At 35.3% G+C, this 22,176-nt stretch overlaps 2 protein-coding genes and 1 pseudogene across 4 annotated transcripts; 1 reads left to right on the top strand and 2 right to left on the bottom strand.

The window, feature by feature from the left end:
- Nucleotides 1-3,422: 3,422 nt before the first annotated feature.
- Nucleotides 3,423-21,365, bottom strand: LOC120201148 (protein translation factor SUI1 homolog 2-like). 3 transcript variants are annotated; one of them, XM_039201813.1, is made up of 5 exons: nucleotides 21,232-21,365; nucleotides 20,402-20,476; nucleotides 20,094-20,299; nucleotides 19,949-20,002; nucleotides 19,574-19,847 (listed from the first exon to the last, which is right to left on the bottom strand). In XM_039201813.1, the coding sequence occupies exons 2-5, from the start codon at nucleotides 20,436-20,438 to the stop codon at nucleotides 19,803-19,805; spliced, it is 342 nt and encodes a 113-aa protein (XP_039057744.1). In that variant the 5' UTR covers nucleotides 20,439-20,476; nucleotides 21,232-21,365; the 3' UTR covers nucleotides 19,574-19,802. The 3 variants fall into 3 exon arrangements, with proteins under 3 accessions (XP_039057742.1, XP_039057743.1, XP_039057744.1); XM_039201811.1 differs by lacking the exons at nucleotides 19,574-19,847; nucleotides 19,949-20,002; nucleotides 20,094-20,299 and adding an exon at nucleotides 3,423-4,122 and having other exon boundaries at nucleotides 20,402-20,483; XM_039201812.1 differs by lacking the exons at nucleotides 19,574-19,847; nucleotides 19,949-20,002; nucleotides 20,094-20,299 and adding an exon at nucleotides 3,423-4,122.
- LOC120201147 (glucose-6-phosphate/phosphate translocator 2, chloroplastic-like) lies at nucleotides 8,609-11,172 on the bottom strand. Its single transcript, XM_039201809.1, has 5 exons — nucleotides 10,318-11,172; nucleotides 9,921-10,146; nucleotides 9,552-9,774; nucleotides 8,916-9,129; nucleotides 8,609-8,738 (listed from the first exon to the last, which is right to left on the bottom strand). Exons 1-5 carry the CDS (start codon nucleotides 10,813-10,815, stop codon nucleotides 8,727-8,729), a joined length of 1,173 nt encoding a protein of 390 aa, XP_039057740.1. The 5' UTR covers nucleotides 10,816-11,172; the 3' UTR covers nucleotides 8,609-8,726.
- LOC120201109 lies at nucleotides 13,473-16,749 on the top strand (annotated as a pseudogene).
- Nucleotides 21,366-22,176: the final 811 nt, after the last annotated feature.

The raw sequence follows: 22,176 nt of genomic DNA, 5'->3' as shown, positions 1-22,176 counted from the left end.
TCATATAAAATTTTAATTATAGATTTTTTTTTGTAAATATAAAATAGTTTAAGGATAAATTTGTAATTTAACCTTCGTAGAATTTTTATTATTCAATGAAAAAAAATGATATTTTTGAAAAGGAAAAAAAATTAAGGGCATTTTAGTCTAAAACGCCGGTAATCCAACAATACCTAAGGGAAGAGAGGTAATGACATTCCCGATAATATACCCCAAAAAATCTACTATTGATAATAAAATATGACTGGGAATGACATTCTCGGCTAACCAAACGGGGGAATGTGATTACATTCTCATGGGAATGTGAATCTCATATTTCCCCAACCAAATGCACCCTTAGGGTAAATTACATGGATCATCATTGTATTTTCACTCACTTTATTTTAAATTCGTTCAATTTTCTCACTGAACTTAACATAATATTTTTAGTCACTCAATTGTTATATATTTAACGGCGTTAAAACGATGTTGTTTTAGAAAAATAAAATTTTCACCAAAACGGCATTGTTTTGCATCTATATAACAACTCATTTATAACGTCGTTAAGAGAGAAAATGGTCGAGTGACAAAAAATACTAATTATGTTAAGTTCAGTGTGGAAATTGAACGGATATAAAGTAAAGTGAGTGAAATAGGAAATAAAACAAAGTACAATAATTATCCGTGTAATTTACCCTAAATTTTAACATATATATATATATATATATGATTTTGTGTTTTATATTATATTTTAAGGGCAAAATTAAAAATAACCATTAAACTATCTCAAAATAGTCTTTTTAGACACTAAACCTTTTACAAATTAAGCATTAAATTTTGGATTTTTTGTTTTTACTAATTTTCTTATAAATATTAAAATAGTACTAACATGAAATTTAATTATAGTCTAATGACAAAATAAGATATTATCCATTAATTTTAATATATCATGTCATCGTGTAAAAACAACTAACACCATGATATTTATTTTATAACAAAATTTAAATTTCATATTCATTTTATAATTTTAATAGTTTAACAAATTATTTTAAAATAATTTAATAATATTTTTAAAAAATATTTTTGAATTATGGTATATTATTAAGAGAAGTGCATGAACCATCATCATAGATCCAAAATGCAAAGGATATGGATATGAATACAATTGAGAAGTCTCCTTGAAATCCTCACCATTCATTCCTCTTGCTGTCAGAATTCAAATAATTTATAATTTATAATTTATTTTAAATTTAAATTAAATTTTTTTAATTTTTTTAAATGTTATGTTTTAATTCATTTTATATTGTATCACCAAATTTAGTTGACCTTTATTCTCATATGTAATAGGGTAAGGGGGAGGTAGGATAGTAGGCTGCCCCCAACACTAGGTCGAGAACAGCTTCCGTAGGAGATCTCCGAATTATGAAATGCCCTCCGTGTGACTCGATCCTACGACCCTAAGGTTAAGAACTTTGTGCTCTACCAACTGAGCTGGATATATGTATGTTGTCAATAATTTAAAAAATATTTTAAACAAATAATATTATATAATCACATTAGAATTAAAAAACTAAACAAATAATATAAATTTAAAATTTTAATATATATATATTATGTCACACGAATTATTATTATTTATTTATTGAAAGGAAATTTAAATTGACACATTAAATTGAATCACAACTAAGGACTGAGAATTGCTCTCTCTTCACTCTTGTGATTGAATTTAATGCATGAATGAAGTGCTCTTTCTTTCAACCCCTAAACCCTTTCATATTATTATAATTAGTAAATATTATAATTTAAGTTATAATATTTTTTAAGGAATTTAGTGTTTTATTTTATTAGATTAATTTTTTATTATCTTTAATATATATATATTATCGCATACAAAAATATAAACATACACCATTTAAATATATAAACTATTTGAAAATAATTATAACTATTATATTTTTTCTTTACTAAGATTAAATATGTATGGTTTAAAAATGTGAAAGAATAATTTAAAATAAGTATAAATGATTGAAATATAATTCAATGATATTTAATGTCGTTAAATTTTAAAAATAATAATAATAATAATAATAATAATAATGTAACATCTAATTTTTTTATTTAGTGTAGCTTTAAATTTCTTTTTAAATAATTCTTTAAATTTAAAGTAGATTAAAAAATAAAACAATTCTTTAAATTTCTGTTAAGAAATTAATTAAACATTTAAATATTTTAAAAATTAACTAAATACTTATATCACGTCATCATTCATCATAAATTTCTATATCGAAATCATACAATATAATTTCAATATCATAATGATGGATATTTTAATTTATTTAATCAAAAGTTAAAACTATGTTTTTTCCAATTTACAGACTATCGAGTACAAATATAATTTGAAGTCCACATTAATTTTATTTAAAAAAATTAAAGACTCATAAGCCTTTAATTATTATATAAAAAATTTAATATAAAAATTAATACTTAAATATTTAAAATTAACTTTTAATATTTTTTAAACAAATACATAATATTTTTTCCTTTACACTTTTAAATATCTATCATTAAAAAATGGTAAAACTTTCGAGATAATGTTCTGAAAGAAATTAATTCACGAACTAATACACTCCCAAGATTAATTGCTCAAATAGGATGAAATCCACAGTGTTGGCCGTAGGTCTCCATATACTCCGGGCGACCTTGTAGGTCGCCATGCACTCATGACGACCTCATGCACTCCGGGCGACCTACCCTTGCTCAAACAAAGAATGAATGTGTTACATAACACATGCACGTCCCAACACATAGGTCGCCATGCCCCCCGGTAGGTCGCCATGCACTCCGGGCGACCTACCTTCGCTCGGCTTCCAACGGATTCCCTCGCATAGCTCGCTCGGTTGCCCTCGGATGCCCTCGCATAGCTCGTTCGGATGACCTCGGTCGGATGACCTCGGATGGCCTCGGTCGGATGGCCTCAGATGCCCAGCATATTGGGACGTGCATGACACATACAATCTCTTGTAGTTCGCCAGAAAGACATGACGACCTAGTAGGTCGCCCGAAAGGCATGACAACCTACGGCTAACACTGTGAATTTCACCTTATTTGAACAATTAATCTTGAGAGTGCTTTATCTCGTGAATTAATTTTTTCTAAAACATTATCTCAAAAGTTTTGCCATTAAAAAATAGATAAATGACATATAATATGTATATATATTTTTAAAATAAAATATTATCTAAATATAATACGTGTAGCTTAATTATTTATTTTAAATATTTAACGATTTTTTAACAGTAAATATTATGTACACATTTTTATAATAAATCAGAACATTAGGGTTTTAACTTCGAATCCAATTTTAGAGAAAAATCCATAAATTGAAATACGATGAATGATATCACAAACCCTAAATCATAATCATAATTCGGAAAACAAAGATCTATGAGGCGATAAAAATCAAAGACAGATTCCATACCAATTAAGCCCAGTTTCATCAATCGTCTCTCTTTTTTCCCTTTAAAAAAGAAAAGAAAAATTCAATAATCTGTCGTCATCATCATCATGGTGATCAAAGGCGCAGAACAGTACACTGGAGATCATCGGCTTCATCCAACGGTGGAAAATTGAGATCAAAAGGCAACATTATCCGGCACGAACCGATATCCACATCATCAACGACCGACGACGACGAATCGCAGTCACTATGACAATCCTCCGGCACCAGAGGCGGTGTTCTCGGATGACGCTTCCGAGCCGAGACCGCCGCGAAATCTGTCGAGATCTGTGGCGGTCCAGCCGTCGGTCTCGGCCCACTGAACGAGTCCACCGTACTGCTCATGCCACTCCTCGCGGGTCTCTGTGGGTTCACTTCCGGGTCTTGAAAATCACGGCGGTCAACGAAACCATCTACGAAAGGTGGGGTATCGGTGAGATCTACGGGGAAATTCGTTTTCGCTTTGGCTCCACGGAGTGACCTCGCAGCCGCATCGTAGGCTCGAGCGGCGTCTTCGGCCGAGTCGAAAGTCCCGAGCCAAACTCGGGTCTTTTTGCATGGGTCTCTTATCTCGGCGGCGAATCTTCCCCATGGCCTTTTTCTAACACCTCTGTACCTCGGTTCTTTCAAAGATCCGTTGTGTTCAACTCCCGGTTTCACTGCTGCGGCGGAGACGGCGGCACTCTGGCTCTCCCCATCGGTAAATAATCAGAGAAAACTAAGAAAACTCGGCAAAATCAAGAAAGGAAATGGGAAAGGGAGACGAGGGCGGCGGGAGGAAGAAGATAGGTGGGATGGGAACATGAAGGCACCATCAAAGAAATAGTTCACACAAAAACGGATATATTAATTATTTTAGTGGGTTGGTTTTAAATTTATTTATTTTTTCGTTAGGTCTAATTTGCTTTATTCATTTTTAATATACTAAAATTTAAAATTTGATCCTTCAACTTTAATTTGGCATATTTTGATCCCTCATATCTTGTGATGTTATTTGTGTAAATTCAAATTGATAACGCTAAATACAAAATTAAGTGCCTAAATTATAGCTAAAATTAATTTTTGACGTCTAAAGAATATTTTGTTGAAAATATATTTCTAATGTTTTATCCTTTATATTTTTATGTGCCTATTGTTAGAGTAAACTGTTAAGTTATATGTGTTACATTTATATTTTTAGATTTTTTAAAAATAAAATATTATTTAAAAATATTTTTTAAAATATGAACGTGATACATGTCACTTAGATTTTTTATCATTGAGTACTTAAAATTATTTTAAAGAGAATATTAGGTACCTATTTTTAATATTAAAAAACTCTATGAGCATCAAAAGTTATTTTGAGTATAATTTGAATATTTATTTTTACATTAAGTAAATTGATAATATCATTAAGTTCTTAATTCTGTTACCTTGAACTTGTATTCCTCTACATCCTCGGATCCTTGGGATACATTACAAATGGCAGAAGCTAACCTGTTCGAATCACCATCTACTTCTAAATCTTCTGTTTAAGAACATGTCGTAGTTAGACCTTCTGAGTTTCGGTTCTCGCCTCCGAAAGCTTCGCCTTCAAACTAGTTGTCTGCGTACCGCAGGACGATCCGCTGCACGTTTTCGTTATGCGTGGATGAGTAGAGTCGGGTGAGCTCCAACGTCCCACCATTTCCGAGAGACTGAAACCACTGTTAATGGACTCTTGATCCGGGGACATAATGCCCCAATTTAACTTCCTTCCACTTGAAAGCCTGCCGTTCGTTCCTTCTACCAAGATCGTTTTTTTAGTTTTCGACTTTCTTTTGGCGTGATCTCCAAAGCCCTGCCATGGAAGAAACCTTCTTCAACTGTCTATCAGGCAAAGAACACACTCTGCTAATTCCTGTGCTTGAGGTATATCCGAATTCATTATCTGCCCCTGGTGAGCAGCTCGACCTCGGGTACTCGAGATGGCCTTCAGTTTCCCATTCACTCTCGTCTTCTTTCTCTACGTTTGCATTTGAATGTCTCAGAAAGCTTCCTTTGTTTGTCATACTCATTTCGACTCGCCGTGTGAAATTTCGAGGCATGGCTGGCAGAACCACATGCAACACAGGATTCGATTTCGGTTTCACTGGCTTCGGGAAAAGCTTCATCTTCAAAAACAGCTAAAATGTCATACAGGTTTGGGGCATTAACTGTAGGTGCTACATATATGCAGGTTTTTCTTTCCAGGTTAATCTTGTTTGCTGCCAAAGTCTGCCAAGGATTTTACACGCCGTCTTTATCGGCCGCAGCCAGCATAACAGACTGTATTTCTTCTTTAAAGCCGAGTGAATCGGATTCATATTTGTGATACATAGATCTTTAATTCGACGAAAAGAATTGGTTTGAAGAAAGATCCTTGATCCTTAACCAATTAGAACGGTTTTGAACTAGTTTCCCACCATATATCTAGTTTACCAAGTTCATATCCTATTCTGTACTGAAAAGTATTGCTTCAGCCATGGATACAAGCTTAACTTCTTACAGTACTCGGTCTGCGGTTTCGGATTCTTTTCTGATGTTCTCTTCCCCGGAGAAGTAGAATGCAATACTTGTGTTATCTTCTTAGTTGCATATGTTTTACTATATGTTGGTCGTCGGTTTCAATCTGCTTACAAAAAGGCAGAGGTATACATGTAAATTGAGTTGAGTTGGGCCGAAATAGAAAAGTTTAGTTTTATATTTAAAAGTTATATTAATGTTTTATAACTTTATATAATTAAATTAATTAATATATTTTCATTGAGTTATATTAATATAATTAAAGTTTAGTTTTACCATTTATTTTGATTGGAAATACATCTTTTTATTATTTTTATTGAGTTGTATATATAATTGTTATAATATTTCACCGAGTTGCTCTTGCACCGGCTGTTTTGTCTAGTTTATATAGGGACTTGAATCTGTTGAAGGATTGATTCTGTGGCTCGATTGTGGCGCAAAGGTAATGGGTTGGTTAATCTTTATTCACACTTTCAGTTAGTGCAGGTTTGGGTTTGGGATAGGTTTCCAGGGTTGCGTCCGAGGCCTAATTCGATCTCGCGTGGTGAGCCGAGGGTAGCGAGATGGAACAGGCTTAAGGTGAATGTTCCTGATGTGAAGCTAGCTATGGAGTCTGCAGGAGGAAGTTTTCAATGGCGGCCCTATGTTATGTCAATTGATGGTTGGCCTTTGTCAAAGTTTTATGGTGATGAGGAACAACATGTGTTGATCGATTCTCGTGTTTGTTTAGACGACGAGATTCATTCGTTTGCTAGATGTTTGAGGGGCAGTGAGCTTGTTGGACTAGGCAGCATAGAGCAGTATCTCCCACATCGGGTTTCGATGCAGTTCGGAATGGATCAAGATCTTCCTGGATGTTTTGCTAGATGCAATGAAAACACTGATATTGCTTAGAGAAATTACAGCAGACTGATTCGAGATGCAGCGTTGTATGTACCGCCAAGGCTTTTCGAATCGGATGTTACTTCACAGTACCGGCATTGGTGGAAGCAATCAGTGGTGGCTCATCGTGATGCTATCAAGCCATTTCTTAAGGTGCCTAGGAATCGAAGAAACATGATGTTTCAGGAAGGGAAAAGGTTTGCAAAGGAAATTCGAGCAAGGAAAAGGAAGATGAAGAGGTGGAAGCAGGGGATTCTGTTCCGGATGCCGACGTGGAAGATCGATTTAACGATAAGAGAATTGTTGATTTGTGCTTAGCATAACAGTGAAAACATGGTAACAAGTGGTGCGAGTGAGTCTCCCGTAGGTGCTCAAAGGCAACCATGCTCAACTAATGAAGTTGAAGCACTTGCAGAGATGAAAGCAAATACGAAACAATACGCAGTTGACGCAGAAAGTTCTGATGAAGCTAAAAAGTACAAAACCTTGGACAATATCTGTAAACGTTTATCGGTCGGTCAATGTCACAAAGAGAGAGCTTATGAGATTTGGGACAGTGAAATCATCTGTGACCAAACCTTGGACAATACGCCGATGTCACAAAGAATGCAAATTCAATCGAAGAATCAAAAGGATTGGTCACAGATGATGTCAAGAGCAAACCAGATATCAAAGATGGACAAAGGCGTTGACACTACTGATCTTTTCACCCTTAGTCTTGAGCACGAAACTCGGATTTGCAGGCTTGAAAAAGGGTTCGCTAAGCTGAAGAAGTGAAGACTTTTACAACAAAACTGGTTTTATGCGCACATATGCTATAGAGTCATTAGATCTAACGTTCTTGCAGCATCATATATCGGCGCATTACTTCTTTACAACGTTCTCTTGTAAGTATCCGATCCCAGAATAGACATTGCAGAAAAATAGTTAGAATTAAGGTTTTTTTGTGACACCAGATAGTGTCTGATCAGAAATGTGAAGCTTATATTGCAATAGACAATGAAAAACAAACACTGTATGACCATTTTGACTTGAAGAATTTTATGACAACGAGAAAAGTTGTCAACAAATGTGAAAATTATCTGTTAGTTTCTGTGTTTAGCAGATGTGATTTAAGTTATTTTGGGCTATCTGATTCAATGGAGTTCGGACAGAGATGAAGAAAACAAAACATCATGAGACATTGTTCCTCGTTCCCTCACAAGGGACCAACTACGATTCGGTTGCTTCCGGGTGGAGGTAGGTTTCCCGTTTCCCATAGATCAGCTGTTGATTTTCCTTCATTCTTGAGCATATGTATCAGACATTTTGTTCATGAATTTGGGATGTCTTCCTTTGCAAGGAAGACCGAAATGAACTGTTTTTCGTGTTGCATATCGGATGAGACACTAACAAGAAGGTCATCACACAAGAGCATCGAGGAACATCATGACACAAAAGTCTTGGCTCCATTTGCTTTAACCCTGATACGTTTTTTAATTGGTAAAGGCGTTTCGAATTGCGATTGCAGTCGGGTCGTTTATATATATCGACAGCAGATTTTCGATGTCTACCATAAGCTAAGCATCAATGGCAGCTCAATCTTAAAAGAATATTATATTGTATTGGCTCTGTTTATTCATGTCTGCTGGAACATGTTTCCATCAAGCCTGAATTAGAAAAACAAAGCAAAAAAAAAAAACCTGCCTAATCCCTTAACATAATGATAAGCCGCCTGCCGGCATCCTTTTCTACCGAAATCCGGCCATCATGGTTCGCCGAAGACAGTGAACTACGATCTCTTCAGAGCTATCTCTTTCGTTTATGTTATTCGATGAATCGAAATTCTTTAAACCCATGTATTCTCTCATGCTTTTGCCTGCAAAAGAGAGAGCTTATGAGATTGGGACAGTGAAATGATCGAAGACCGAGCATATTTTTGAATGATTTAAGAAAGAAATACGGAACATGTCGAAAGTATCTCCATCAAAGGCATGAACAGGCATGCAATGTAACGAGAATGCATCGTCGTTCATAATTTACGACAATCACTCACCCGGGAATACAAGAAGGTTCCTAGGATAGCAATGGCTGCTCCGAGAGCATTGATCGGCTGGACAGGCGTGTGGAAGATGATGATCGACGAGACTATAACCGATATACGTTTCATGGTGTTGCCGATGCTAAACGTCAAGGGAGAGATCTGATCGAGGGACATGTATGAGACCTGGTTGTATAGATGATAGAAAATACTCTGGGCAGCCACCCACCTACCAAATATGAATATAATCGACAATGTTTGTTAGCACATACCGTTACGATTAGATCCAAAAGAGTACCGAAACCGGCACGGAATAAAGATAACACCGATATCATCTAATGCTCATGTTACGAGTCCCTGTCTGGATCGTTAATCGAACTCAAAAAGTAACCACGAACAGTTCAGTAAACATCGATCGAACAGAATCAATAAGCAATACGAATTGACATCATGAACCAGAATTCAACAACTTGAATACTCCCAATATGTTTTTTCTGTCACATAGGCAATGGGGCCTCTAAAATCCTTTAATTCTAAACCTTACCAGCAAGAGAAATTCTGAAAAGTTCATCGAATACCTTCATAGTATCCACCAAAGTCCAACAAATAAATCTACACGATAATTACGACTTAGTACGGTTATGTTATTACCAGATGAACTGTGGTCCGATTAGAGATACGGCCTCTTTCCATCCTGCTGCCCACATGTGCGGTCCCTCCACGGCGATTGCGAAAGGTGTGAGAATTACAAGCGACAGCATACACAAACAGGCGTAGTAATTCATCCCACTAACAGCATTCCCCTTCATGCCCTTCTTCGAGAATATGTTACGGAAGACGAACGCCAAGTTTGATATCATAGCTCCCATAAAACCTGAAAATACACGACGAAGAACCACCGAGTTCACCACTCCGGCTGGCCATAACCTCAAAAACAAATCGAGTAAAAGTACAAGCTCAACCCAAGTAAGGATCTTCAAGCATCATAAACAAGACACCATGGTAACTAATGTTCTTTACCGGTCATATTGAAGTTGAGTTCGGTTAAGGCAGCAAGACCGCAACCGCCGATGATAGGAAGAAGGGACAGGTAAACCGCCGGAGGGAAGGTCTCGCCGAGCAAGAACCTCGAGACAATGACACTGAACGCCGGTTCACTGCTTTTAATGATGTGAGTGAATGAAATTGCAACCTTAGACATGCTCACAGTAGCTGCAACATGTCCAATGGTATGTGCCGCAGCAACCTAGGAAAAATGAAACCAAAAGAACATACATTAGAATTTGACATCTTAATTTCTCAGAAACAAGAACATACACCAGAAAACTGAATCACAGAATATTTGATATGATATGAATTCCTATGATTTTCTTTCACTTTCTCACCAACCAAACAACAAAAAGTGGGAAAATCTCACCGGAAACATAGCCTTCCAGAACTCAATATCGATTTTCGGGGGCTCGGCAATCCTTGTGGCCCAAGAAACCAACATCATCAAAGAACCACAGGCAAGGGACAGAGTTGAAGTTAACCAAGGGAAAGGATAAACATTCAAAACCTTCTTGTTGTAGATATTGAAAACCACATTCAAAGCCCACCAAGTTGCAAAATAAATCCCAATTTTCACTCTCTGGGCGGTTTCCGATTTACCTTCGGCCCCCACCGCCGCCGACGGTGACTTGTCAGCTTCATACGCCTTGTAATGGATCGCCGGTGTTTTCTCCTTATGAAAACAACAACTCTCGATGGATGAGATGTGCAAAGGCTTTGACACTGAAATAATGGCTCTTTTGTTGGTGTTGTTTTGAAGGTTTAAAGATGGTGAAAACGAAGATCTAACGGAAGGAGTTCTTTTGTGAACAACTGAGCTGGAAACATCCATGGTTAAAGCTGATTGCTTGATGCCGAAACTCATTTTGTTTCTCGAAATTTCTGATCAAATTAAAGCTGGGAATTTGCTAAAAACTTGAACTTTAAAGTTTTTAAGATCAAGAAACGACAAACAAAGATAGAAACTCTGAAATCAAATTAAAAATACCTGTAAACCCAACTTTTTTTTCTTCCCTTTTTCTTTCACCAGAAAAAAAACAATGAATTTACAAACTTCAAGCTACTACGTTCCTATTTATAAGGAGAAAATACCAAAGGTAAAATGGAAAGGAAAGAGGATTTTATGGAAAGTTCTTACTTGGAGTTTAGAGAGAATAACAAGGCGGTGAAAACTTTGAAAAATTAAGCTATGGAGAAACTTTCTTAAGCTATTTAAATCAAAGTCTAAATCCTAAAGTTTTTCTTTGTCAATTGAAGGTTTCATTTCTCTTGAAAAAGTCCTCCATTTTACAATTATCATTCTTAGTTTAATTTTATTCTCTCTCCTATTTCACTTATTGTACTTTTAAATTATTTAATTTATTCACCCAACTTTCGCATTCCTTTTATTTTAAATGATTTTATTAATATTTTTATATGAGTTGATATTTTTATTATTATTTAATATAAAAATGATTCAAAATATAAAATAAAGATAGAAGTTGGTCAACCGTAGTAGATAATGGTCATTCGATCTCACATTTCATGAGTTGCTTCACCTAGAACTCTGAGTACGAATCATACCTTCATTTTATCGAAACTTGTTTCGAAGTCCACGAATTAAAGATCAAAAACAATGAAACATAAATGTTTCAGTCGATATTTACGGATGTTATTCGCTATCATAGAATAACGAGCATGGGTGGTGAAAACTGAATACGTTGCGAGAGAGGGTAACTTAGTCATGGATGGATTAGTTAAATTGGCTAATGTTGGTGATCTCCCTTCTTCGATTGTTGGTTAAAGTATATTTGTTTGGGTTTCTTCCGTGTATTCTTTTCCTCCGATTAGGTTTAAGGGTTCTTTAATGAGGCGTGCAGTGATTAGGGATGAGTATGGGATCCGAACTCGATGAGTTTCGACTCGGCCCGATCAAGTTGTATTTTTTTAAAAAAAAAATCCGAGTTCGAGTCGGTTCGGATCGAGATTTTTAATGTGATGTTCGGGTCGGGTTCGAGTTTAGTGTGAAAAATACCTAACTCGACCCGAAAAATATATAATTTTACCTTAAATATTTAGAAATAATTACAATAATACCCCTCTATATATTATTTTTTTCAATTAAGTCACTGTTTTTATTGAATAAAAATATCGGGTCAGGTCGGGTCGGTTTTTTAACTTATATGTCTGGTCGGGTTCGGGTCGGATGAAAACTTGTTTTGGTCGGGTAAGATCTCAGGTGGAGGGCTCCTTGTTCTCGGGTCTGGTCGGATGGACCAGAAACCCGACCCAACCTGACCCATGTCCATCCCTAACAGAGATCTCCTTTTCACCAAAAATATAATAATTGTTTATAGTCTTTCTTAACTATTGAAACACACTTTGTAGACGTAGCTTTCGAACTCATAACTTTCGGGAAGAACTATACTCCCCCTAGTCAGACTATTATTTGATGGATTCATTTTCGATCGCACTTAATTTAATGATATTTATAAGTTACGATAATTTAATGACTGGACTTGCTAACGTTGACTTCTGTGTATCATTCTCTTCATGTTTCCTCTTTTAAATTTAGCCGGATCTTATCTTATGTTTATGTCTATATGCAGAGATTCTTTCGCAGGGATTATTATGCAGGGATTAATTCCCGTTACAGACGCACATATGATTTTAATGACTGCATATGAATACTGTTTAGCTATGTATTTATGTATTTATTTATACATGCATTGCATTTTATCTAAATTTTTAATTTTCTGACTGTCGGAGGTCTTCCACGGAAGTTACTCTCAACCTGGCGTTGGGGGTAGCCTACTACCCTACCTCCCCCTTACCCCATACATATGAGAATTGGGTTTTGTTGTTGTTGTTGTATAAGTTACGATAATTATTTAAATATGTCATAATTACATAATTATATTTGTTGTGATGATAGATATAACGATTTATAATTTTATAATTATATTTATCTTCATTGAGATGTGATGAATAAAGAGAATTAAGTATACTGGACTCTTATTTAAGACCCTTGCTTTATTCCAAGCTGACAAATTGGTAAAAAATAATGAAAAATTTAGACAATGAATGATGATGATGAAAAATTTAATGAATGAAAAATAAAAAATAATTAAGTTTAGGTACTAAAATAAATCAAAACTAATAATTTAAGTACTAAACATGTAATTTACCGAATCTTCTTTGTCTTTGTCAAATTATGCCATTGCTGTTAAATTTAGATAAAAGAGTTGGAAGACAGACAGGAGCAGCAAAGCCAGTGAAATTAACGAATAAAACGGCTGATTGTTTGTTTACCATTTGTCTCTGTCACGTCCCCTTATGTTTTGTGAGATACAACAATGGCAGAAAAAAAAAACCATAATTAACCAGAAAAGAATAAAAAAATAGTTTTTTTCCCTGAAATAAAAAGAAACCCCAAAGCAACATATACTCTCCTCCTCTCCTTTTATTTGCTGTTTTGAATATCTTGGCTGAGCTTTCTAAGTTTTCCCCTACATTTTCCTTTGATTTCTCATTGAAAGCTCCAGCTTTTTGGTGCTGTTTGCTGCTCAAAACAAGAGCAAAGATTTTCCTTTTCTGGGTTCATAAAGGGAAGTTTGTTGGTAAATGTGGGGGGCTCCTGCAGAACCTGCGGATTCTTATTATGAGGTCCGGCCTGAATGCACCGATGTGCCTGGAACCAAATTCAAGATCAGGGTTTGTCTTCATTCAAATTCATACATACACACACATATATATATGTATATGTATATATAAACGAAAACTTGGATCAATGGTTAAGACAATGCTGGAAATGAAGCATGTTTTGATGTGACGGGGTTCTTCTGATTTTGAGATTCGATCTTGAATATATGCATATATATGACAATAATGGTGCTTTGATTCAACAAAATGGAGATTTCATTTTTATTTTGCTTGTGCAGCCTGGTAAAACTCTAAGTGTAAGGAAATGGAAAGCTGCATTTTCTCCGGACGGGCAGCTGGATATCGGCCAAACACTAGGTCGAATCCACCGTGGGGTGAGTGCTCGTATCGGTCGTCGTCGAGATTCGAACTCTAAAGCTCTTATATTGTGTTGAATTCGGTGACCAATTACCTGCAAAATCAAATGCATCAATAATATATATATATATGTTCTGTTTATGTTTGTTTAAATGCATATATTCATAGGGGATCCATCCAACAATTAGAGGAGAAGTCTGGGAGTTCCTACTAGGCTGTTTCGATCCGAGGAGTACATACGAAGAAAGGGAGCAGCTCCGGGAGGAACGAAGGTTAGCTCTCTTACCGGCAACCGATCTTATATCGGAGAATTATAAGTATCTGTAACGACATACAAGTCGAGACTTAAACTCGAGTCGCATGTATATCTCAGGGAGCAATATGAAAAATGGAAGATTGTATGTCACGAAATCTTTCCGGTTGTCGGAAGTGGTGAATTTATTACCGCGCCTGTAATAACCGAAGACGGTCAGCCGATTGAAGAACCTCTAGTGCTTCAAGAGGCACATAATGCAGGCCAGTTACTGGTCTAACATAATTTGTTTTTGTTGAAAATGAAATAAACCAGTTACTAATGTGTGATTAATTATCATTCAGCTGAAGCAGCAACTCCTAATAGTACAGAAATTGTGAATGATCTAATCAGTAATGGTCCTTTGGATAAGAGAATAATCAACTGGCTGCTCTTATTACATCAAATAGGTATCCCGATGATTCGTTAATTCAACTCGGGATGAATGTCGAAAACGGATATGTATCTAATGAGGATCTTGTTTCATTAGGTCTTGACGTTAAACGAACCGACAGGAGTTTAATATTCTATGAAAAGCAAGAGAATTTAGCGAAACTTTGGGATATTCTCGTTGTTTATGCCTGGATCGATACAGATGTTGGATATTGTCAAGGTAAGTATCGAATTTCGTCGAGTTTTTTTGTTTGGGAAGTGATGATTATATAGTTTTATGGACTGTTTGATTGCTTCATAAACAATGTTGACCAGGGATGAGTGATATATGCTCCCCCATGATAATTCTTCTAAAAAACGAAGCCGATGCATTTTGGTGCTTCGAACGACTGATGCGCAGATTGGTATGTATCTGGCATATGTATGTTTGAATATGTGATGGATACGGGTACTCATCGTTGCATGTGTTTTCCGATTCTTTCGATTTTACCGTTGTCCGTGTCTGTTTCTTTTTGTACGTGTTTATTTCACTTCTTACAGAGGGGGAACTTCAAATGCACTGAAAGCTCTGTTGGGGTAGAGTCACAGCTTAGTCATTTGGCTATGGTAACTCAAGTAATCGATCCGAAACTTCATCAGCACTTAGGTACGAAACGGAAGTTATATCGATTCATTCTCTAGTGTTCTACATTGTTACGTTACTCGAACTCGGGTAGGAGTATCCGGATGCCAAACATATTTTGCTGATCTTCTCATATTTGCTTTACAGAGACACTGGGTGGGGGTGACTATCTGTTTGCTGTTCGAATGCTAATGGTTTTGTTTCGTCGAGAGTTCTCATTTTGTGATTCGCTGTATCTGTGGGAGGTACGATACTGATGTCCGAACACATATCGAATAGCCGAGCATGAGGTTAGCATAACCCGGGCGTTTTTTACTCATAAATTTAGTTTGGATTGAATTGGAACAGATGATGTGGGCTCTAGAATACGATCCGGATTTGTTCTACCTATATGAAGAACCAACATTAAGTATGGAGGAAGCTAAAATGAGATCAAGATCGATGCGTCATTACGGGAAGTTCGAGAGAGAAAACATGAAAATAAAAAGCGAGGAAGCTCCCCTCCCGATTTCTGTTTTCCTTGTTGCAAGTGTCTTGAAAGATAAGAGCACCAAGCTACTCCACGAAGCTCGGGGCCTCGACGATGTTGTTAAGGTGAGTTCCGAATACGGAAACATTCTATACACAGAATCGAATTCTTATAACCGTGTTCGAATGCGTACCAGATTTTGAATGACATAACCGGAAGCTTGGATGCCAAGAAAGCTTGTAACGAGGCAATCAAACTCCATAAGAAATATCTGAAAAAAGTAAACGGTATGGTTTAACTTCTGTTCTCACGGGATCAATCGATTTTACCATGTCCTGATTTTAATTCCGATGTCGATGTCGTGATGAACAGGCTAATACGACATAGCCCGCGAGGTAAAGTCGACGGCGATGTTTGCTTCCCGGTCAAGAAAGTAATAATGAGAGTAACTTGTTTTGGAAGATTACAATTAACATATACATACAGACAAATAAATCTTGCAGGGCGAGGCTGAGGCCGAAGAATCCTGGGTTAGCTGATAGTTGTATATGGTGATACCAATCTTCCAAATTAATTGTATACTAAAACACTGTTTACCATTTCATTCATTTGTTGTATTAACCTATAGGTTAATGAAAACCAGTTTTTTGTGCTTATATTTTATGTTTTACTCGATATTTTCATTTTTTATCCGTATGACATTATGCGTAGTCGGGGACAAAACCAGGATCCCGACTCGAGAAGGGCACAGCAACTCAATGGTTCACCTTAACACCATTTCTAGACTCACTGGTTCAGAACTCGGGCTCATCGTATTCCTGATTCGAGCAATTTGATCATCCTCGGCACAGCAACACCCTCTAAATCATCATGCACCGTGGTCAGTGTTTCATCTGGACTCCGGAGGTTGCCAGAGGATGTAGCTGCTAATTGGAATGTGGAAAGCCAGCTCTGTAATAGCATCAGCCGTCCTATTCCCTTCTTGAAAAACATGGGTGATTCGGACTTCCCACTCTCTTGCTAATAATCTTCAAACACCATGAAGTATGGCACAGTGGTCGGCAATAGTATCATCCTAACTGCCTCTTTGCTGTCCATCTCAAGCATGATTCGGCCAAGTCCCAGCTCCCGAGCCCGATTCAAACCAGCATATGCAACCCACGACTCAGACTCGATGACGGAACATACCCCTATATTGAGAGAAAAACCAACCAGCCAAAGACCTGCATGTTCTCTAATTACGCCGCCAGGAGCAGCAAGAATCTAAGTGCATATATCGTCAATGAATACTTCAGATCAAATGAAACCGCATAAATAACACAGTAAAGGACTGAAATGAATTTTCAAAAAAAGATGAAGGGACTGAGAACGTAATTTGATCCTACACATTAAAAACGCGCGGTTCTTGGGGGCTCCGAACAGGTCACTGGGTCAGTATAAAGGCCAAACTTCAAAAACAAAGTTCTCTCAACATGTTCTTCGCGTTCTTCTTTTTCTGAATAACTTTTACCATTGTAAATTAAATATATTACTTAATTTAAATATTAGTAGGATAATTAATTTATTTAAAAAGATATTTGTTATCTTTCTAACTTTGAATATTAAAGAAAATTATATATTTTTGTATATTTCAAATTAAAATAATACGTATTTAAGTTTAAATGGTAAAAGAAATTTTATCATTTGAATATTTCAAATTAAAATATATTATTATCGGTTTAATGTTGAATATTAAAATATATTTAGTTAGATTAAATATCTCTTGAAAATACCTTATAAATAGTGAGTTAATTTGTTCGGTTAAACACAAGTTAAAACATCTCAAAATACCTCACAACTCAATTTTTCAAGAATTTCTCTTATCTTGAAAAAATTCTCTTCTTCAGATTTTTCGGTGATAGTTGAAGGCAGGGATTGTTCGTGATCTGTATAGATGTGCTACTGTAAGTGATCATTAGTTGTTGTATCCTGGGAGACATATGACCAATGAACTCGAGCAGAACTCGAGCACCAAAGGAGTGATCGAAAATCTGTCTTAAGGAAATTGTGCAACAACAAGCCTCAACTGATTCCGATTGATAAATCAAAATAAAAAAAAATATTTTATTTCCATTTATTTTTATCTTATCATCTAAAAAGTTTATTTATTTTTATTTATTTTCTCAAGATTGATTTTGTCTTATTTAAACAAGCTATACAGTAGCACTTCCAAGAGGCTTACATTGCTAAATTCACTTTGGAGGTAAGCTCGGATCAAGAGCACTGGAGAGTCATGTTTTTCGAACAGGAAATTTTCCAAGTTCTTAAGAATTCTGATAGGAACCGAGCCCTAGGACCCGACGATTTTAACCTTAATTTTTTAAAGAAGTTCAGGTCAGATTCAAAGGATGTTGTGTTGCAATTTTTTGTAAGATTTTTACAACTGTGGCAAGTTGAATCCGTCGTCGTTGGATGATTACAAACCCATCAGTCTTGTAGAAGGGATTTATAAATTACCGAGCAAGGTGTTGGCCAACCGTTTGAGACTTGTGTTGGGTTCGGTGGTAAGCAATTCTCAGTTTGCTTTCATTCCAGGACGGTAAATTCTTGATTGCTCGCTTATTGCGAATGAAGTTATTGATGCGGTGGGGGAAGAGTGGAAGATCACTCATTTATAGACAATTGGGCGGCCGTAATTGGATGCTTGGATGGTAATTCACCGACAGAATATTTAGGCTACCCTTAGGGTGTTTGGATGGGGGAATGTGAGATTCACATGATAATGGAATTCACATTCCCCGTTTGGTTAGCTCGAGAATCTTATTTCCGGTAATGTAAGATTATCAATAGTGGATTTTTTGGGATATATTACCAGGAATGTCATTACCTTCCTTTATTTAGGTATTGTTGGATTACCGACGTTTTGGACTAAAATGCCTTTAATTTTTTTTTCTTTCAAAAATATCCTTCTTCTGTTATTGAATAATAAAAATTCTACAAAGGTTAAATTACAAATTTATCCTTAAACTATTTTAGATTTACAAAAAATGTCTATAATTAAAATTTTATATGAAATTTAGGGGTTAAAATAAAATTTTACCCTTTCATTAATCTTTTATATTTTCAATTTTGTAAAAAATTATATAAATTTTATGAATTTATAATTTTTTAAAAAAATATATAAATATTTTTCAACTTGTTAAAAAACAAATATATAATAAAGATAATTTGGTCAAATATACATTTCAATAATCTTTTATTCCTTTAACCAAACACGATAATCTTACATTTTTGCTAAATCAACTAAACACAAAATACAATATTCCTAATAATCTTACATTCTCACAGATAATCTTACATTCTCACATGTAATCTTACATTCTCACATGTAATCTTATATTCCGTGAACCAACGCACCCTAGGAGCAAAGCATAATGCTCGACCGTTGTGGGAGCCAGTCATTGGAAGCTCGACCGTTGTGGGGGCCAGTCATTGGAAGAGTTCCAACTTAAAGATAATAATTTGTCTATATTTTCAGTTTTTCTGTACTTAATTCATAATCACATTCATCTATTAATAGAATGTTATTAAACTATTCAATAAATTAAACACGATTATTAAAAATATTAAAGAGATCAATAATTGGGTCATCTCCAAAGAAATTTGAAGCTTCTTCAATTAAACCTACCAACAACCAATTAATTTAGTGAAATAAATTCTAAACATGACCATTGCAAAATAGAGTAAACTAGGTTGGACGATCGTCCCAATATGAATTTTTACAAAACTCGATCTGGATTAATAAATCATACCAATTGTTAATTAAAAAAATGAAATTAAAACCAAACTAAAAGGAGAAAATAATCGGATAACAAAAAGACCACTAGTTTTAACATTTGAGTCATAAAGAAACAAGCTTGCATACATTTCATAATCATCCAATGAACTGAAACACGCAATAAGTAAGCGATGCATAAGTTGTTATCAAACCAACATAGAAAGGACACAGCAGTATAGACTATACTATAATCGGGGACATGTTCCCTGCTTCGACACAAGGCCCGTGCAGATTAGAAGAAAACTATAAGTAGCAACGACTTAGAAACCGTGAATTTTGATGTTGTCCTTCTTCACAATGCCGGCCTGATCGAAAAAGAAATGCAATGAAGATTAGGAACTCGAACACCAAATTGCATTGGTTCTTTAGACATCTACGTATTCAAAAGACGCAAAAGAACAATAACCTGAACAAGGAAGGTGGAGACATTCTTGCGCTGGTCACCTTGAAGTTGAATAACCTACACATAAACAACAACATAACAAACTTAACCACCATCCGATAAAGGATATCAACAATGTTAACAATATCTAAAGGAGTTATACACATACCTGTCCTAATTCAGGGTCTTGGACCACAGTACCATTGCAGCAAAACTCCTTCTTGAGGTCTTTGAGTATCTTGTTGTAGCTGAATTCTTTCTTCAATCCCTGGACGGTTGTCAAGCTTTTCCTGCCGTTCCTTTGCTGAATACGAATGTGCACATACTCCTTTGCACCGGCACCCGAGTCATCAGCATTTGCATCAGCAAAGGGGTCTAGCACAATATTAGAACACCCCAAATTAAACCCAAAACTAATAACAGACATCAACAATTACGATAAATAGCAAAGCTCAGGTAGTTAGGATAAGAGCATACCAAAGGCGGTTGGGATCTGGACGTCGAGATCAGACATGAAACTTAGTTGATCAAAGGAGGCTTAAGAACCACAAGCTGGGACCTAAACATGAAACTCAATACCAACATCAGATACGACTTGATATAAAAGAGAATTAGGAAGCCTCTAAATTCTATGATGGCAACTAATCCAAAGTAAGATTCTCAATTTTTTCAATCAATAGGTTGAAAAGAACAAACAAAAACCTTAAAAGCCCCTCAACAGGTAGATTGAAACTATACATAATCATTGTAAAATCAAAACCATAAGCCAACGCAAAAACAATCATTATTCAAACTTGTTAGCAATAAGCCAATAACCCAGACTAGCCATATATTAAATCCTACGGTTCTAATTCCCTATCAATATTTAACTTCCTCAAAGAAAACAAAACAATTAAATAAATAAAAACTCCAAAGCGCTTTAGATTATGCATTATGGAATAAGTGATAAACAATTAGCTCCAATTTCATTCCAAAAACCATTATAATTAATCTAAGTAGCACATTGTGTGAATCAATTAAGATATGAAGTCTAAAATTTTCAATATAATCCAAATATCTAAAAAATTAACAACGAAGATCCAGAAGAAAGGGGGGAGGGTAACCTTGGATGCTAAACGTTGTTCCTTTATAGAAGCAAAAACGATTCTTAATTTGTAATCATGAACAATTAGCACAGAAATTAAAGAAACCAAAGGAAATCTTGACGATATAGACAAATCACGGTAAGAAAAAGGCTATAATCAATTAGATGATGCTAAAACGTTAATCTTTAACCCGAAATTAGAGAACCTAAAGAGAAAAATTACCTGATCCGAGGTTTTTAGAGCTCCTTTCAGAGAACTGAAACTGGGATTATTAGCAAAATTAAATAAGAAAACCCTAAGGAACGGAGAAAGTTCTCGATTTGGGGATTTTCGAAGGTCGTATACGCTAATAGAGGTGAGCACTAACGATGATGGCATTCACACTCGCGAGATAAAGATTTATAGGGATCGAAAAAGGACACGTGGCGATTTTAAAACGACGACGTTTGGTAACTTGTGGAACAATCTTAAGAAAGGGTAGTCGTGGACGTTGTCCTAGGCACGTGGAACAATCTTTAAGAGGTAGCATCCGAATTGAATTTGATAAATTTTAATTTGATTTTATAAATATATTTTTTTTAAAAATTTGAATTCAATTTGAATATTAGATAAATTCTTTTTAGGTATAAAATTAAGTTGCGTCAAATTTGAATTTACAGTAAAAATACTTGATCCGAGTCCAAAATAACAATAAATATTTAAAGATAACTGTTAATAATATCATTTCTTTATATTTTCTTAAATTAGATTTATATTTTATTTAATAAAAATGAATCACATATATAATTATGTATATCATGTTAGTTCGGACGAGGGATGGGTACGGATCGAGTTGGGTCAGCTTTTTGACCAATACGACCCGATATGAAAAATATATATCTTTCACCCTAAATTCGACATAAACTAAAAAATATATACTCTCTACCCTAAACTCAACCCAACATGAATTTATGGTGACTTCACTCAATCCAACCCGATCTGTCTTTTTGAGATAAAACTTTAATTTGATCCGACTCGAAACAAATATATTTATAAAAAAATATTAATTCTATTCGATAAAAATAAGGATCTAATTAAAAATAATATATAAAGAGGTATTACTGTAATTATCCTTAGATATATAAATTATAATTGCATTATTTTTCAAATTAGATCAAGTCGGATTTT

This window comes from Hibiscus syriacus, unplaced genomic scaffold (genome assembly GCF_006381635.1).
Source record: "Hibiscus syriacus cultivar Baekdansim isolate YM2019G1 unplaced genomic scaffold, ASM638163v2 tig00006992_pilon, whole genome shotgun sequence".
Taxonomy (NCBI): domain Eukaryota; kingdom Viridiplantae; phylum Streptophyta; class Magnoliopsida; order Malvales; family Malvaceae; genus Hibiscus; species Hibiscus syriacus.
This window is presented reverse-complemented; position numbering and strand designations above follow the sequence as displayed.